The sequence below is a fragment of the Eublepharis macularius genome, chromosome 13 (assembly GCF_028583425.1).
Source record: "Eublepharis macularius isolate TG4126 chromosome 13, MPM_Emac_v1.0, whole genome shotgun sequence".
In the NCBI taxonomy this organism is placed as follows: domain Eukaryota; kingdom Metazoa; phylum Chordata; class Lepidosauria; order Squamata; family Eublepharidae; genus Eublepharis; species Eublepharis macularius.
Genome location: NC_072802.1, coordinates 3,319,829 through 3,339,910, shown reverse-complemented (window position 1 = coordinate 3,339,910; position 20,082 = coordinate 3,319,829). Strand labels below are relative to the sequence as shown.

The following is a 20,082-nucleotide window of genomic DNA, read 5'->3' as shown; positions in this document are numbered from 1 at the left end:
ACCGTAATGAGTGTAGCTGCCAAACATGGGCAAAAGGAGAAGATGGAGTCCTGCCATCTCCCATGTTTTCTGCTAGGCAAAGCTTGGCTCCAATGCTCCTCTGAAATGAGTACACTGAAATAACCTTGGTTTCCTTGTCCGAAACCTTTGATTCTATGTAGTTCTCTCATGTCTCTCGTGCCCACATTTAAAAAATGGCTCTGCAAAGGTAAAAAACACGAATTCACTTGTCCATTTTATTCATTTCCAGTTTACAGACCACCTAAAGTCAAAGCCCCGGGGTGAGTAGCAATAAGAATCAATATAAAAACATCCAGGCAAATCTAGCATAACAGCACAGTCCTAGCTTTCAATTATACCAGCCAGAGAAGGACAGGATACCAGTGGACCACTTCTATTGTCATAAATCAAACTTAAAATGTCATGGGGAATTTATGACACTGTGACTTTAACAACGTCACCCCAGCAAAGTTTAGGATGGGATTTGTATCAGAAGGAGGGGGTCATAGCCCCAGTCTCTGGTCCCCTCAGCACCAGAGAGGATAAGAGGAAAGATTCCTGGCAGTGCAAGTCGTTCTGTGTATTGAAGAATGAGGCTATTGGGCTGCTTGGAGGGGGCAGCAGATGGGGCAATATTAAGCATCAGCACAGGCAGGGCTTTTTTTCAGCAGGAACGCGGTGGAACGGAGTTCCAGAACCTCTTGAAAATGGTCACATGGCTGGTGGCCCCACCCCCTGATCTCCAGACAGAGGGGAGTTGAGATTGCCCTCCGCGCTGCTGAGCGGCGCAGAGAGCAATCTCAACTCCCCTCTGTCTGGAGATCAGGGGGTGGGGCCACCAGCCATGTGACTATTTTTCCGAGAGCAACCCACTAAGTTCCACCACCTCTTTTCCCAGAAAAAAAGCCCTGAGCACAGGCATAAGCATGGCTGAATACATCATGGCGGCATGAATACACCAACCACATGTAAAGGGGAGGTTTGACATTGACAGGTGGGTGACTGAGGCCATTGCTCCACTGTCTTTTGTTTATCATTATCTGCTCTGCTTCTCAAGAGACCAAATACTTACGTTCTAAGGCACTTACGTACAATTATGTGCTAGCCTAGTGATGTCTCTCTGAGCTGTATTGCCACAGAATGGCAATACGGCACCTGGGATTATCTTGGGGAGTTTGAAAAGAAAGCTATAATCTCATCTCCTGGAAAGAGATTACAAAGTCCCCGGAATGAAACTGAATGTCACTCGGTGGAGCCAGAAGAGTGGATTCTTTTCTGCCTCCTGCTTTGCCAAAGAAAACGAGGTCTGTCTTTACAAATTGTCAGTTGAGCAACACAATGCAGCCCTTAGATGTCTGCTCTTCACACAAAGAATATCTATCTGGCACCAATTTATTACAGAAATCCTGAAAACTTTTGTTCTATTGCAAGTAGTGGAAATCTCACTCTCCCAGTACTTGAACAGATCTATTTTGATGCTAGGACAGAGAAGGCCGTTTCTCTCCGTTTTTAAAGAAGTCGCCGCCAGCACGTGGGTCACAGGGTGACCCGAGGTCTGGACCTCAGAGCAGCTGTGCTGGTTCAATCTGATGGTGCTCCAACATCCTGTGGGGTGCCCAGCAAGGCCTGTCGCTGCAACCAGTACTGTCTGACTGCCCCTGACAATGGAGGCTGCATTTAGCCACCAGGACTAATAGCCTCGATGGGCCTTTCCATCCCCATCCTTGTTTAAAGCCATGCTCTATACTGTGGCAGTAAATTCTGTCAGTATCCAACCATTGCCACAATTGGCCCAAGGTATTCTGGTAGCTGAAGTCAAAATTCAAATAGCACCCCCCAACACATGCCTATTAACATGGGCCCCAATCAACAGAGAAGTTAGCTGCAAAATCATAAGGCAGCGGCACATCGAAGACTAGTAGATCTATCACAGCTGTCATGAGCTTGAGCCCGTTCTGGGAAAAATCTTGCTAAGAGTTTATTTCATGAATGTGACGAAAGTGGGCTCCAGCCAGAGGAAGGACAGGAGCATTTGCCAAAGAGCAACCCCCTGAAGTCTGGCTCAGGCAGAGAGCCTCCACTTTCAGAGGCCTGAACGCTTACAATACAACGAACGGGTTAATTTTTAGGGATCCATGGGATGCTTCCAGAGAAACGAAAATCCTTTTCCCATTCCCTTGACTGTTCAGTCAGGTTTGCAAAGGACAGCTGCCCTGTGCATGGGCTTAGTCAGGGAACTCCCAGTCACCTGCCGTTCTTCATGCTTAATACCCAGATCCACTGGCTTAGGCAGGCACCTTCTTTCTGTCCCAGCCACATTGTCAAGAAGACAACTGAAGTCCAGCACAGGAGAAGTACTGATGATGACCAACTGGCTGTTTATGACATTTGAGTCTCCCTAAAGACGGGTCTTCCAGGACAACTGCCTCCCTGTTTCCTGCACTAAGGGAAGACCCACTTTTTTCTCAACCATGGGAAATTTGAAAACAGCACCACGTCAGGAGGAAAACAGGCACATTTCAGGAGGGAATGCTCTCAAGACATTTCAAGACATCCCATCCTGTTCTTTCTGTACTGGGTGAAGAAACCAGTTTAGCTATGTGAACCAAACTATGTTGTTTATGCTGCAACCAAGGCCTTGACATCATCCCCTGCTAGGACTGGGTCTTGAACCTGGATTTGGCCTCTCCTTTATGCTGCAAATGAAGAAAGGAGGAAAAGTTCAGTTTTTCAGATGAATCATCAGGTGCCAGAGGAAGGACAGGAGCATTTGCCAAAGAGCAACCCCCTGAAGTCCGGCTCAGAGGCCTGAAAGCAGACACACTCTCAGGATCAGGGGCCGCCTGCCCCGCGACTTTGGCCTCAGTCACAGGATCTGCAATTCCGCTGTCTCTGACAGACCGTACTGGACTTTGTGGTCATTGAAGAGTTTGAGCAGAGCTTTCACGTACATCGCGTGGTAGGCATCCACTGTCCCACAGGTTGGCTGCTCAATCTTGGGCACAGTCACAGGCTCCCCAACTGATGGACAAAGAAGAGAAGTGGTTAGGCAAAACTGAGAACACACCCAGAGAACCTTGTATTCTTCCCTCACCTGCTATACATGTCTATAGGCACAGCAGAGATTCTCATCTACAGAATAGTCAAGAGTCCAGTAGCACCTTTAAGACCAACCAACTTTATTGTAGCATAAGCTTTCGAGAACCACAGCTCTCTTCGTCAGATGCATGAGAGCTGTGGTTCTTGAAAGCTTATGCTACAATAAAGTTGGTTGGTCTTAAAGGTGCTACTGGACTCTTGACTATTATGCAACTACAGACTAACACAGCTAACTCCTCTGGATCATCTACGGAAATAGATGGAGCAAAGGAGGCCACATCCACCAGTTTGCAAGATGTGCACAAGCCTGTTAAAGAGAGGATGTTTTGGAGGTCTTTCATTCACAGGGTCATCATAAATCGGAAGCAACACGGTGGCACATAGCACACACACACGGAGTCCAAGAGACTAACTCCCAACTTAATCACCCCATGTAAAAAGTTTAGCTGTGCGTATGTGGTGGTAGCCATACTTCCTTTTTTAATTTAAAGTTTATTGTAGTTTTTAAAATATATAATATTAAAGGCTTACTATTAAAGAAGCCCTTCCACCCACCCTGTTCCCCAGCCTTAAACAGAGGGGAGGGGAAAGGGCCATGAAAGAAAAATATCACTAAATCAAACAAGAAAAAGGAAGGAGAAAAGAAGGACAATGCAGGGGCAAAACTTATCCAAACAGATACCAAGAAGTTCTAGATCAAGTTTTTTAAAAACGTAAAACTTCAGAGCAGATACCTTTTCCTTTCCTTTCAGGGTACAGTTTATTGGCCATAACCTTAAGCATAACCACACTGATTTTTTTAAAAATCTCTCTTATAAATCCACCCCAATGATAAAAGTCTTCATTTTTATTTTGTGCTGAATTACTAGGAGATAAGAAACCACAGACATAGTAATATACGGGTCATTACTACGCAGAAGAGAACCTTCCATTGTTACTCATAATTCCATCTTTTCTCTGGAAGTGGAGTTAGGCATCTCTTCCTGTCCTCACTAAATAAAAGGCATTCAAGGATTTACAGTGCAATCCTGGACAGAGTTACTCCAGTCTAAGCCCACTGAAATCTGCTCAGTACTGCACGGTAAGTCAACCAGAGTGTCTATCTTTCTTGTATTACAAAAGCACTACGATTCTGAAAAAGAAACTCCTGTAAATGGGCATTTAATCTGACAGCCCAAAAGATATTGCAATATCTTGAAGGAGTAAAAAAAAAATTGAATATGCCAGGAGAGTTACCAGAAGTTCTAACCATAACAGGGGAAAGAGCACATACTCCTAGCTCACAGATTTGTATTCCAGTAACTGCTTCTAACCCAAGCCATCACGATTTTATCATTCTCTATAGATAATATAAAGGCTGACGAAGAACCTAAGTGTTCTAATCTTTGGCCACCCAATCTCTTCCAGTTGCTCTGAAAAGAATCTTTTCTTAATATAATCAGAATAACATTCATTGGATGTGGCCAAAGGCCACACAACTGAGCAGATAAAACACATCAATATCTGTTCACTTTGTGTAGTTTAATAAAGTCTGTGGTGAACAACCCCCTCCCTGTATGTTTGCTTGTCTGTGCATGACAGTGGACCCCCTCCACTTCCCTGAAGGGCTGCCATTTCACGCTTCAAAACGAACGGTCTCTGGTTCTGGGCTGAGATGGGCAGGGTGGTTCCAAAGAGGCTACAGATGCCTCCAGACTTCTGTGTGGCTCTGCTGCCCAAAGCAGCAGGTTCAAGTGGCACCGTGGAGGCTCCAGGCCTGGCCAGCCTCCCTCTCCCCTTCCCCCTTCAGGTTCACTGCAGGCAGCGGGGTTGGACTTGGAGTGTAGCCTGTGTGTGTGTGGTGTGTGTGTGTGTGGGGGGGTGCCATGGAGGACTCTCATTCTCTGACAATTCTTCTGGCACCTGATAAGCTAAGCAGAGTACTTCTGCATGTGGGGGAGCGAGGAATGTGGAGCAACATCCGGGGTCTCAGGGACTCCTCTCCCACGAGGCCAGATGACTCTTGTGTTTGCTCTTTGAGGAGGCAGGGATGGATTTTGGGCATCTCGCATGGGGAATTGGGATGGCAGCTCCCAAAGCAGGTTCTCTGGTCTCGTGGGCCATCATTCCACTCTGGGGGCCATCATTCATCTTGAGGTCAGAGCATTGCTTGCAAGGTACACCCCATGTTCTCCTCCTACCTTTCCAATGTGGTGATGTGTTTCTAAGGGGACCGCAGCAGGTCGATGGGCATTCGTTGCTCCTATCACATCCATTGGGCCTTTCAGCTTCTCTGATGGTTTCCAGTGGGCAGTCCCATCAGTTGTTACAGAACCTGCCCCCTGCTTGCCTCTAGGGAGCTGCCTTGGGGAGCTGCTCCCGAGTGCCAGCCATGCTGGTCCCACCTTGCAAGGAGGGGGAGCACGTTTCTTGGAGCGGTGGTGGTGGTGGGATTTGTGAGCAAGCAGAGGTTCAGCCACCAGCCTGGCTCTTGTTGGAAATGGGGGTTGGATGAGTGAGAGGGCATGTACTCTGTCTGAACCTTCAGTGTTACCTTCCCCCATGGGGCAAGGCTCCTCTCTAGGCAGGTGCCTCTGTTGGAGTGTGGTAAGCCCAATTGTGGGGGTCTTTCTACCCTGTCTACCCACTCTCTGCAGGGTAGGGGAGTCCCATTGGCAGGTGGTGACAGGAGAGAAGGCCTGACTCACGAGCTGGCTATGCCTTCCCCTGCCATTCATGGCGCTGTCAACTGCACCCACACTCCAATTTGCTGATTCTTCTGCCGTTCCAGGGACAACTGGAGAGCTTTCTCTCCTGACTGTGCCTTGCTGGCCTTTACCCAGTGGAATGTGGCTCCCACCCTGCCACCAGGGGGGGCCACGCACCCCACCTACTGCTCAACTGGGTGCTGTGGCCACAGAGGCGCATGATCCCCAGCTGCATGCTCCCTGGCAGTGGGGGAGGTGGTGTCATTGGGCAACGGAGATTGCAGCCTGCCTCCTAGTCGGGGCTCTGCTGTGGTGCCTGCTGGTAGCCCAAGCACCTCACCCTTGTCCTCGCTCCTCTGTGCTTCTCACTCCAGCTTCTGCCATGCCACTTCCACATGTGTGCTAGCTGTTGTTCTGGGACCTCTAAGTTGGCCTCTTCTTCTCTTGGGCCTCAGGTGCCGTGGGTGGGGGTAGGAGAAAGGGCTCCACTGGCCTTCCCTGGGTTGGCCTCTCTCTGGCCCCCAACCCCTCACTGAGACTCAAGGCTGATTGTGTCAGTATGATCTATAGCTGGGACATTCAATAAACAATGCAGCGGGGTTTGGACTGCAGAAAATTTGAAAACAGGCAAAAATAGTATGCCCAATAGCCTAGTCCAGGGCTTTTTTCCAGGCTAGCCTAAGTTGAGAGGAGGCCTGTATTGCTGCTGCCTTGGCTTGCTTCTCTTGCAGTCCCCAGGCTTTTCACTGAGTCACCAGGGTCAACTGAACTCCTTCAGAGGTCAGAAGTACAACGTCCTTCAAGATTTCTGCTTTTCTAAGCAGTGTCATTTTCATCTTGTTTGGGTTCAATTTCATTAAATTAAGGAAATGTTTATATTGATTAAGCTTATTGCCACACAAAAGAGAATGGATGTATGGCAGACTAAATTATTAATTAATTAATAAGACAGAAGATAATTGCTGGCAATAATTTCTGTTCCTAACTTGACTGGTTTAGTGTGATTATTTTGCCATGTTTTCTTTCTCTTTTTTTGAAGAGTTGCTTAAAGTATGTTACAAGTATTTGTAAATAGTTTAAATAGTTTTGGAACTTACTCGTATAAATGTACAATATAAATAAAAATAGCCCATGTAGATAATAATATCGGTATTGATGGATGAAATAGGTCTGTAGGTGTTATAGTGCAATAGATCTTTGACGGGTTTAGAGAGAAGGGAAATACAGGACTCGTGCATGGTTGCTGGAACTTCAGGATTCAAAACATTGATATCTGAATGTGTGTGTGTGGTGCCCTCAAGTCATAGCTGACTTATGGTGACCCCCTGGCAGGGTTTTCACGGCAAAAGACTAACAGAGGTGGTTTGCCATTGCCGGCCTCTGCAGCCCTGGTCTTCGCTGGAGGGGTCCCATCCAGTTACTAACCAAGGTCGACCCTGCTTAGCTTCTGAGATCTGACGCATCTTTTTTATTTCTCAGTTCATTAGAAAGCTGTTTATGAAGCCCCCGTGGCTTCTTTAAGCTCCTCCCATTTTTCCTTCTCCTAGGAATTGTTTGTGATTCTGCTTTCAATATTTCACTTTTAAGAAACTCCCACCCCTCTTGAACTCCCTTCTCCTTAACGGGATTCTACCCAGCATAGCTCTCAGTTTGTTAAAATCTGCTTTCCTGAAGTCCAGCCTATGTGTCTGACTACGTACAGCTTTTCCCTTCCCCAAGACTGCAAATTCCACAATCACATGGTCACTCTCTGCTACCCGGGGTGCCCCTACTTTCACCTCGTCAACCAGTTCTTCCCTGTTGGTGAGAAACAAGTCCAAGATAGCAATTTTACATGTTCTTTGTTAGCCTTCTTTTTTTAAAAAATAATGTGACCACTCTGGTATTATTTAATTGTATTGCAAAACTGGTGAAGCTAGTATTCTGTATCACTGAGCTCTAAAAAGTCTATCATAGGGTGCTTTAGAATCTGAATGAAAACAGTGTCTCTTAGCAAGGACGTGCTGAGGTACTACTGTAAAGATTTAGTACTAGTATGTAAAGAAGGGGGTGGGAGACACAATCGCTGAATCTGAAATATTCAGGTGCCAAAGGTACAGGCCAGTTCATATTCCGTGAGAGCAGAGCCAATTAAACAATCTTCAAGGCAGAAGCATTTCTGATGCACCTCTGATAAGTAGGCATAATCCCTACCCATGGGATTCATGTCCTCTTGAAAGGCATGTATTAAGGCTTTAGTTTTGTTTTGCTGATTGTGAGGTAGGGTATTCTTATCTAATAAAGGATTCAAAATTTCATTAAAATATCCACAATCGATAATATTGAGGAACTCATATTATAAAATGTGAACGTGGAGGTCATGGAAGAATTCAGGTTTATCCATGTGTGGACAATAAACATTGACCAATAAATAACACTCAAAATGAGTTTGAACTTCTAATATTGTATCTCTGCCATCCTCTGCCAAGATGGTATTTTTAATTGTTATATTTGAATTTTCATGGAAGAATATTGTAACTCCTCTGACCCTATTAGAATTGGCTGTAAAGGGACTCCGCCCCCAATGGTGTTCCAGTCAGCCGCTGGATTTCTAGGCTGCCAGAAATTTCTCTCTGAAGTGACTATAAACTACTAAGACACCAGGAAATAAAGGTATTTTACAACCTTTATCTCTCCCCCTTGAAGGGGACAGACTGATAAGTGACTTCTTTGAAGTTGTCTGAGGAAATTAGCACTAAGGACTTCTGATAACGATGTCAGCCAGCAATGTCAGCCATTTCCCCTGTGGGGGGGTGCAATATTTGTCCATTAGCCATGAAAATTTCTGAAGTTATAAATCCAATCACTAATAAACCTTTACATGCTGCTTCTTTTTCCGCTTGCAAAACGTTCAATGTGGTTTATTTAATCCAGTGTAGCTGCCCTTTAGTTTATGTGGGAAGTACAACTCGCCCACTCAAGGTGCGAATTCAAGAACACTTATGTATCAAATGATTTATCGTTGGTATTTGACACCAAAGAAAATTGCGTTAGGGAATTTGAACATGTCTAATAAATACTGGAAATGTAAAAAGCATGAAGGATCTTTGTACCACATGTGGTGGACTTGTGAGGTAGCTAGGCAGTACTGGGGGGAAATAATAAGAGTGATAAGTGAGATTTTACAATTTCAAGTTAATAAGAACCCAGAACTCCTGCTACTGAACTTGGGAATGGAGGATATTCCGGCACAATACAGGACATTGCTATTTTACATGACAGCAGCGGCTAGACTTTTGTACGCGCAAAAGTGGAAAGTGCAAGAAGTGCCAACTATTGAGGACTGGATTTACAAATTGCTGTACATGGCGGAAATGGACAAAATGCAAGGAAACTGAGAGACCTTGATCCAGGACAGTTCAACATGGATTGGGAAAAGTTGAAGCAATATTTGGTGAAAAAATGGGAGGTGGGAGGAGAACTGTGGCAGTTTGAAAATTACTGAAATACAACAAAAGAAGAGGGAAGTGACTTTACCGAGGGGAGGAGAGTTAAATGAGAAATTCTAAGCAAATATTTTATTTGACTACTATACATAGTATTAAGTAATAGAGGTGTTATTATAAGAATTATAAGGATAGAAACTAACTAATTTTATTTCTGGCAGATAATTGTATAATGGAGGAACTATATAACTAAAATAGAATGAGTATAAGACAGAAGGAAGTAAAGAGCAACATACAGAGTACAAGTTAAATTGATTGACTTATAGTGAATGTATACAATGTTTATAGAAGTACTTAAAGTTATGTAGAATAAGGGACAAATTGTTTGTCCCATATTGACGAGACAAGAATGAATAAGATAGAATATGGAGTACAAAAATTAGACAAATGATTGTTATTATTAAAGAATATATGCCAGGAATGTAATATTTAGTTGATAAGTTAAGTGGGAAAGGGAATAGAGATAGCACTGTGTTATAATAGAGAAGCTTAGAAGAGAGTGAAAGTATATGTTTAATAGAATAAAATAAGTTTGAAATGAGTAGGGGGAAAAAACGGATAAGGGGTTGGAAAACTGTTGGAAGTCAACAAAAGGGGGGGGGAAAGGGAGGGGGTTAGAACTGGAATATTTAAAGGAAATTGATTGTAATGGATATTATAGTGATTTCTAATCCAATTTTTTTTTTTAAAGAACACTTATGTATCAAACAAAGTTATGGAAGCACCCTTAGTTGGACATTTTGCCCAGTGCCATGGTTCATCAATTGGTGCAAAACACTGTGGCTCGACTGTTATCAGGATTGAGTAGGAGCATGAACCTCACTCCCATCCTACAGTCACTCCATTGGCTACTCATTAGTTACCATACTCAGTTCAAAGTATTGGTTATCATTTACAAAGCTCTTCACAGCCTTGTTCCAGCATACCTATGGGACCAGCTCCCTTTCTATGTTCCTCCAAGGCAGTTTTGCTCTTCTGAACAGGGTCTCCTGCATGTGCCACCCTGCAGTAGCCCATACACAGGCTTTCTTTGTGGTGGCCCCTATACTGTGGAATGGCCTGCCTGAGGAGGTCAGGGGAGCCCCCACTCTCACAGCTTTCTACAAAACTCAAAACTAGATTATTCAAAAAGGCTTTTTACTCAGATAGAAGGGATGTATAGGAGGGCTGTACTGTAGGGAGGGGATCTCAAATGATCTGCTAATGATTTGGGAACCATAGAATTCACTGCTGTGTTGTACTGGATTCCTGCTAATGCCATGTCTTTATGAACTTGTATCTATTTACCCTATGGCATTGTTTATGGAAATGTTCTTGATATTGACTGTACTAATCTCACACTGTGCAATCCGCCTTGAGTCTCAGTGAGAAAGGTGGACTATAAATGCCATAAATAAATGCCAAATGAATGAATGAATGAATGAATGAACAATTTAAAGCAGCTGGAATGTAAACTATCATCTGGACTATAAACAGCTTTTGTGATATAATCTAGTGTTAAAAGAGAAGAGTAAAAAGGTTTCTTGAACATACAGAAAATATCTTTTTAAAAGCTTCTGATACGACAAGAAAAATAAGCTTTTTCAAAAGTGCTGGTTGAACTTAAGGCAATGTGTTTCTATGCAAAGATTTATAAAAGATTTTAAAATCCACTAAAATCCATCTAGTGCATTAAAACTCTTCAGAAGAACATTGATAATCTCTTTAGAGAAGTGGTTAGATAAACAACAAGGATTGTGGTAGGACCCGCTGCCAGTACACTGCTATGCATTATACCACTATGCAGTACATTATTTCCATTTTAAGCAGCTAACTGGACCAAATTGGATGTATTGGATTGCGTTATAGTTTATTAGATTGATACCTGTTGGTTTAAAAAGTAGCTGTCATTATTTTTTTTAAAAAAATAATTTTTCTGTTTTTCCCTCCACTCCCTTTTCTTCACAAATTATAAATATTTTAATAATTTATAAAGTGGATTAAAGTTCAATAATTCATTTTCTTCTTTCTTCACCCCCTTCTTTTTCTGTGGAATATAAATAACTGATAAAGAAGATTAAGGCCGTTTCCACATGCTGTTAAAGAGACGGTCTACTTACTGAAGGCTGGCGTTTTTTCCCCACAGATTGCAGATGCCTCCAGTTTCAAAGCAGAAGCAGGCAGTTTGTCTTGGGTCTAATCAGCATCTTTTCTGAGACTGGGATTTCCCGCTCTTTTCTGTGCCAGGTCAAGGACGCTGATCAGACGCAAGACAAACTGCCTGCTTCCGCTTTGAAATCAGAGGCATCTGGAATCTGTGAAAAAAAACGCCAGCCTTCAGTAAGTAGACCGTCTCTTTAACAGCATGTGGAAACAGCCTATTGCTCAACATCCCTTTGTAGATTACTGAATTTTTGGATTATATCTGGGCATAGAATCGAACTTCAAAATTTATGGTGAATTTCAAGGATATGTGTTAGGTATTCAATCTTGGGACGAAATTGGAATACATGTGATAATATTCCATCTAGGTCTTAAAGCCAATAGGCTGTTCGACCAGAAAAAGACAGCAATATAACTAAGAGCCAAACTACAAGAGACAAATTACATGAGGACGCTCACATGAAGTGAGTCGAAATGTTAGCTGGGAAGATGTTTTAAAAGACAGATCGGAAGGCTTTGTCAATTTCCCCTCTCTACAGAACCACAAAGATCGCTCTTCAGAGGGTTGTGTATTTCCTCTTTGCCTCCTAGAAGGGGAAGTGAAGAGGCAATTAACAAACCCTCTGAGAAGCAATCTTTGCTGGCTCTGAAGAGGGGAAATTGACAAAGCCTTCCAATCTGTCTTTTAAAACTCAGCTTCTTGGCTAACATTGCAACTCCCTTCATATGCATGCCCTTGTGTAATTTCTCTCTTGTAGTTTAGCTCTAAGAAATCATTGCTTTTCAATATACAATAAAAACAGTAATATGACTAAAAAGTTATTGCTGTTCAATATTCATTAAAAACAGAAAATGTTTAATTGCAGGAGCGATATATTTACACACATTCAATGTTGTATTAAAATCCAAATCTGCTAACACATAGTCATTTAAATGATAGTTAGAAGAGTGAACAGGCTTCTTATTCAAATGAGAATCCAGAAATTTCTCATATCTGAATAAATTACACAGAAAAAGAAGAAATGCTCAATAGTTTCTATATTTGGGTTTATAACCACCCCTCCTCACCAATAAAGGTTTAATTTGGTCTAGTATATCCTGAGGAATTCCTTCAAAATCTCTTGGAAAGAGGTAGACTCCATCCATTTATTCTTATTTATGAGCATTTCTTCAGAATACAGTGACTGAGCCACTTCCTCCCTGACCGTATCGTCCCATTGCCGTGGGATCAGTTTAATATCCAGTTGCCAAAGAACAAGAAAATGGTTGTAACAATAGATTTATATACTTGGAAATAAGTTATCTTATCAAATAAATCTATCGAAACCAACACTAAATCTATCACATTAGAACCATTTTTAGAAACAAATGTAAAATCCATGGGGTTATCCACTATGTTAATACCATTGACTAAAACCAACCCATGAGTGTCTGAACATTTTCTAAGCACCATGCCAGCTGCAATGACTGTGTCATCTTTTGAGATACATATACCAGGAAACCACTGCCCTTGATTTAACAATCTAAAAATATGATTCATTTTACACTATTGCTTATCACTAGCTCCTAATTGTGCATTAAAATCATCAGCCAATAATTATTCCCCACATGCTCCAGATATATATCAAAATTGAACCATATTTCATCCGACTCACTAGAAGTTAAAATCCAACGGGAAGCTGCTGAATTGGAATCCATATGTAAATTTGACTCTGTCAAGCTGGGACTGAATAGGGACTATGAATGGTTATCTCATTATCAAAAGTAACTGATTTCCTTTACAGAAGCAAACTGATCTCCATATCAGAAGGAGCTGTTTGAGAGCTGTTTGCATCGAACTTCCGGTTTGGGATCCATGGAGGTCTAACGCAGCTCCAATAGTGGAGCTGACCGGGCTGCCGTTTCCAGCGGCCGGTGGGGCAAATTCAGCCCGCGGCCACCTGCTCCCAGGCGGGGAACAGGCAAAGAACGCTCAAGTACCTCAGGGCGCGTCGATCTCGGGCGAGGGGGGGTTCTGCGCTAAGGATTCTCTCTCGTCCCTTGAGGTCCCACCCTAAGACAGGTCGGCATAAATCTCTGCGGCAGATCCGGGGCCAGTGCGACTGGCATAAGATCTTCATACCCAAGCTTCAGCAGGGGAAATTAATTTCGGAAGAAAATTTGGAATCGAAGCAGTGATTACAACCCAGAAAGACGTGTGAAAAGGTAAAGACCACTATCTCTCAAACCGGGACAGACTGTTTAAAGTAATGAGGCTTTAAAGTGAACTTTTAAACTGCAACAGTTGGACTATATTGAGAAAAAGATCCGGCAAGAATTTGATTAGAAAAAGGACTAAGTTAAAGAAAGTTATTGAAGAAAATAGATAATTGTTTACCATACCTGTGGTTATAAAGTGATAGCAAGCTGTGAGAAAACTTCTACCATCGCGAGAGCTGCAGTGGAGAGTCGGCAAACAGGAAGTGCGTAACAGCGATAGAGGTGCCTGTGAGAGAAGGTCCCCATCGAAGAACAGGAAGAAGGGAATCGCCATTTTTGAAAAGGGAAGGGCATTGACTTCAATAGGAGCGGAAGTAGGACATCTTGGATTATAAAAAGACTATAGAAAAACCATAGAGAAAAGACGCCCGACATTTTGGATTTTGTAAGTGTCTCTTGTTTATTTTAAGAACCGGGACATTTAAATTATTTCAAAGGGACATTAATTTAGACACCACGGAGCTAAGGAAACGTGCAGACTCGTGGGAGCAAGGTAAATCAAGCCCCACGATGTCGAAGCAAGAGTGGCAAACAGCTATTGAGAATTTGGACAAAAAATTCCTGGAAATGTTAAAGGAACTGAAGGAGACAAAACAGGAGTTGGTGAGAGAAGTTAAAGATGTTAAAGAGACAGTAAAAAACGAATTGGCAGAGGTGAAGAAGGGAATGGAAACAATACAAACTGATTTACAGGCAGCGCAGCAGAAAGTTAATGTTGTGGAAAAAGCGATGGAGAATCTTACAGAGACGCAACGAACAGATATGAGAGTGATAAGGGGGAGAATGGCGGTTGCGGAGAGTAAAAATATGGAGAAACAGCTGAGGTTTCGAGGTCTGCCGGAAATAGAGACAAAGACAGCACAAGAACAGGTGACTGAAGTGTTAGCTGAATACCTGGGAAAGGAGGAGGAGGAAGTTGTGGCTATCCTGGATGTTGTGTACCGAATAAACTCCAGATTCGCGGCCCAGAGGAAATTACCAAGGGACGTGATTGTGCAATTCACGACAAGGAATATAAGAGAAATGATAGTGAGTAAACAGTTTCAAGATCCATTGGTAGTCGATGGCAAGACGATTATCATCATGAAGGAGCTACCCAGATCGGTGTTGCTTGATCAGAAAAAATATAAAGTGCTTGTGCAGAATTTGAAGGATATGAAAATAAGATATAGATGGGAATTACCGGAAGGGATATCTTTTGAATTTGGAGGAATGAAAAAGCGCATCAGATCTGAATTTGAGAAGGAAAAGTTTATGAGGGACAATGAAAAGGACTTACCAACAACAAGGCTATGAATATGGAGTGTAAAGTTCTATCTTGGAATGTAAATGGACTTAATTCACCCAAAAAGAGAAAAAGTACTTTCCACTGGCTAGTAAAACAAAAATGTGACATTGTATGTTTGCAAGAGACCCATATCAGAAATCAGGATGTAAAATATCTTAAAGTGAGTAAGTTGGGCATTGATTTTGTAGCGGCCTCAAAAAAGAGAAAAAAGGGAGTGGTACTATATATTAAAGAGGAGCTACAGCCAAAATTAATGATTAGAGATGTGGAAGCCAGATTTATAGCAGTGGAATGTACATGGAATTTAAAAAAAGTGTTGGTTATTGGAATTTATGCACCAAACGGTGCTAAAGAAAGCTTCTTTGAGGATTTAAGGAAGCAACTAGATGAACTTACATATGATCAGATAATTCTTGCAGGAGACTTCAATGGAATTACAAATTTGGAACAGGACAAAAAATCAGTAACTGCACAAAAGAAAAGAGGACTTTTGCCAAAGACGTTCTTTGCATTAGTGCAGCAGGAAACTTTAGAAGATGTATGGAGAATGCGGAATCCCACAAGTAGACAGTATACATTTTTCTCCGCAAGACACTCTACTCTATCACGTATTGATATGATCTGGGCCTCAAAGGATTTAGCGCTTTGGACTAAGGATGTTGAAATAATGCCCATGGTAGGCTCAGATCATAATCCAATTATGTGGAAGTTCGGGAAAAGAAATAAGAGGAAAGGATGGAGAATAAATGAGGATTTGCTACAGGAGGGAGAAAATATGGAGATGCTGAGAAGGGAAACTAAGTTCTTCATACAACATAATATGAATCGAGAAGTACCAACCAATACGGTCTGGGATGCATATAAAGCAGTGATTAGAGGCATACTAATGGATTTAAATGGAAGAGCACGAAAGAAACGAGAGGAGAAGAGACAGGAGATTATGGAGAAAATAAAAGCCAAAGAAATACAATTAAAGAAAAGACCAGGTAAGAAGAAAATTTATCAGGATATTAAAATTTTACAAGAGCAGTTGACGGCAATGAACAATAGAGAATTGGAATGGAATTTGAAAAGAATGAATCAAAAGTCGTTTGAAGGTGCAAATAAACCTGGGAAATATTTGGCATGGCAACTGAAGAAGAGAAAAGAAAAAAAGATAATAAATAAAATATGTGAGGACAATAAAGTGCATCTGGAACAGACTGCCATTAGTAGAGCCTTTTACAAATTTTACGCCAAATTGTATGGGAAAAAAGAAGTGAAAAAAGACTCAATAGCGACATATTTGGGAAAAGTAAAACTCCCAATAATCTCGGAAGACTGGAGAGTTAAATTAAATAGCGAAATAACAGAGGAAGAAATAAAGAAAGCAATACAGTCAACAAATTTGGGGAAAGCGCCAGGGCCTGATGGACTTACAGCAAAATTTTATAAGGTAATGGCCAATGAGCTGGCGCCATTTCTAAAAAAGGTGATCAATGGGGTCTTGAGAGACCAAAGAACTCCAGATACTTGGAGTGAAGCTAATATATCATTGATCCCTAAAGAGGGACAGGACTTGACAAATGTTAAAAATTACAGACCTATTTCTTTACTTAATAATGATTACAAGATCTTTGCGAAGATCTTGGCAGAGAGGCTAAAGGGATGGCTAGCTGAGGCTATTGGGGAAGAACAAGCAGGTTTTCTTCCAAACAGACAAATTAGAGACAATTTAAGGACAGTTATAAATGCTATTGAATACTATGACAGGCGTTGTGATAAAGAGATTGGGTTCTTCTTTGTAGATGCTGAAAAAGTGTTTGACAATTTGAACTGGGACTTTATGTTTGCAACTATGGAACAGCTACAAATGGGAGAAAGATTCATAAGAGCAGTTAAAGAAATTTACAGAGACCAAAGTGCAGCAATTGTGGTGAATGATGAGGTGACTAAGAAACTGACTATAGGGAAAGGTACAAGACAAGGTTGTCCGTTGTCTCCACTGTTGTTTATTTTGGTATTGGAAATACTGATTATACAGATCCGAGAAGATGATGCAATCCGTGGAATAAAGATAAAGGACTTTTCCTATAAGGTCAGAGCATTTGCAGATGACATAATGTTAATTGTGGAAGATCCAATTGAAAACATGCCTAAGGTAATAGATAAAATCAAAGAGTTTGGAGACTTGGCAGGTTTTTTTGTAAACAAAAAGAAGTCAAAGATATTGTGTAAAAATATGACTAAACAAAAACAACAGCAACTTATGGAAATAACAGACTGTGAAGTAACAAGTAAGGTAAAATATTTGGGAATCGAACTGACTGCAAAAAATATAGATCTATTTAAGAATAATTATGAGAAATTATGGACTCAAATAGAGCAGGACTTGATTAAGTGGAATAGATTGAAGTTGTCATGGTTGGGAAGAATTGCAGCAGTTAAGATGAATGTTTTGCCAAGAGTGATGTTTTTGTTACAGACAATACCAATTATTCGGGACTCTAAACAATTTGAAAAATGGCAAAGGAGATTCGGTTTCGCTTTCTCAGCCATGCCGGACGCTCCTCTCGGCAGGTCCGGGAGGAAACGACCGGGCACCCTGACCGGGCGGCTGATCTGCAAGGATTAGCCCCCAGGACTCCCAGTTAGGGAGGCAGGGTCCGGGACGCTGCGGGAAGAACCTCCCAGAATCAATGCGGGGGGGGGGGGAATTGCCCGTTTGTCCCTATGGAGGCCGGCAGACGTGCGCGGCGCCTTGAGTGCCGCCGGGCAACGAGAAACGGCAAATAAAAGAAACAGGCGGAAGCCTGTAAACAAGCGAATCCCTTCTGTTCTACAAGCGTTTGATCTGAAGAAGACTCGCTCTTCCCCTTCGGTGAGTTCCAGGATCTGGCTGGCGCCCCCCCCCCCCAAATGGCAGCAAAGAAGCAAAGTCCCGCTCTCGGTAAGTCAATCTCGACTACCTTACAGAAGGGAGAGTCGCTCGAAGAGTTGGTGCGCAGGGCGGTGGTGGAAGCCATAAAACCCTTTGTTGACAAGCTGAACGAAACTGATCAAAGGGTGGGCTCAATTGAAAGCGAAGTGAAAACCATTAAGGAAGTAGCGGGGGGGCAGAGAAGTCTGCTCTGGAAAGTGCGTCACTTGTGAAGGCTACGAAAAAAGAGCTGAAGTTGGTGGAGAACCAGCTGATCGGGCTACAGGTGGAACGAATGCAGACAACTTTGCATCTCCAAAATGTGAAAGAGGAGGAAAATGAGGATCTGTGGGATTTGGTCTTGGAACTACTGGCGACACCCGCGAGGACAACTAAAGAAGAGGTTAAAAGCGCCATTTTGGAGGTCCGTCGGGCTTCTTCAAAATATGCAACAAAGCGACAGTTGCCTCGCGAGATCATTATTGACTTTTCATTTAAAAAGATTCAGGACACTATCCTATATAACTCATACAATGCGGATTTGGACTTTATGGGTCTTAAAGTCAAGATTTTAAAGGACGTTCCATTTCTAGTCCGGAAAAGACGTTTTAAGTACAAAAAGTTCGCAGCTCTTCTGAGGGACCATGGAATAAAGTATAAATGGTTACTTCCAGAAGGAATATGGTTTAGACATAAAGATCAAGCCTATAAGATACTATCAGAAGATCAACTAAAGGATTTTGAGGATAAAAACCCGGAATTCCAGTGTACCAAGAACGAAGAAAAGGAGAAGCCTGAGGGGGGGGGGGGAGGAGAGCACCGCAGCTGCGGTTGCACAGAGAGAATTGCGTCCGGGACCCAGAAGGGGGAGGAAAATTTAATTAGAATTTGAAATGTGTAATCTGTATGATTAACCACCCCATCATCATTTTATTGAGCTATTTTTTTCTATTATGGCAGTATGAAGGGAAAACATTGAAGTGTAGTGTTGAATGTAGTTTATCCTTCCCTTTATGTCTCCTTTTCCCCGCCCCTTCCCTTTCTCTTCATCCTTTTCCTTTCCTTGTGATAGTCTTGTGTAGTGTTATTGTAGTGTTGTGTAGTATATTGAAAAATAAAAAATTTATAAAAAAAAAAAAGAAAAATGGCAAAGGAAAATATCGGAGTTTGTGTGGGCAGGCAGGAAACCTAGGGTGAAAATGAAAGTGTTGCAGGATGCAAAAGAAAGGGGTGGAATGCAACTGCCCAACCTGAGACTTTACTATGATGCAATCTGTCTGGTATGGTTGAAAGATTGGATGACACTGGAAAATCGCAAATTGCTGGCCTTAGAGGGATATAAAAAACTGTTTGGATGGCATGCATATTTATGGTATGATAAAGTGAAAGCAGATTCTATGTTTCTACACCACTATATTCGGAGAAGCCTCTTCACAATTTGGAAGAAATATAAAGATTACCTACAGGAAGGAACTCCCTCCTGGGTGGTTCCATATGAAGTAATTGATCCAAGAACGGTCGATAATAAGCAACAATGTTTAACGTATAAGGAGATAACTCAAACAGAACTTTCTAAAGCTAGAATAAAGACACAACAAGAGTTGTCCCCAAACTATGATTGGTTTCAATATAGACAAATCAGAGATCTTTATTATTCGGACTGTGCGAAGGGAGGAATAAGAATGGAGAATTCAGAATTAGAGAAAGTAATTTTACAAGGAGATAAAAAAGAAATTTCAAAGGTCTACCAAGTGTTGCTAAAATGGTATACTGAGGATGAGGTAGTTAAAGTGCAAATGGTGAAGTGGGCTATAAACTTTAACAAAGAAATAACAATGGAGGCGTGGGAATACTTGTGGAAAAATACGTTGAAGATTACGACATGCACTAATATTAAAGAGAATGTTTATAAAATGATGTATCGTTGGTATCTGACACCAAAGAAGATAGCGCTAGGGAATTTGAACATGTCTAACAAATGTTGGAAATGTAGAAAACATGAGGGTTCTTTGTACCATATGTGGTGGACTTGTGAGGTAGCTAGGCAGTACTGGGGGGAAATAATAAAAGTAATGAGTGAGATTTTACAATTTCAAGTGAATAAGAACCCAGAACTCCTGCTACTGAACTTGGGAATGCAAGATATACCAGCACAATACAGGACATTGTTATTCTATATGACAGCAGCAGCTAGACTTTTGTACGCGCAGAAGTGGAAAGTAC

The 20,082-nt window shown here is 42.0% G+C and overlaps 1 protein-coding gene across 3 annotated transcripts in view; it reads right to left on the bottom strand.

The window, feature by feature from the left end:
- Window positions 1–222: 222 nt before the first annotated feature.
- LOC129341379 (diacylglycerol O-acyltransferase 2-like) overlaps window positions 223–20,082 on the bottom strand; it is a 77,499-nt gene continuing 57,639 nt past the window's right edge. For all 3 annotated transcript variants that reach the window (XM_054996538.1, XM_054996539.1, XM_054996540.1), the window contains one exon: window positions 223–3,021. In XM_054996538.1, coding sequence (XP_054852513.1) covers window positions 2,867–3,021 — 155 coding nt within the window. In that variant the 3' untranslated portion in view covers window positions 223–2,866. The remainder of the gene's footprint in view (window positions 3,022–20,082) is intronic.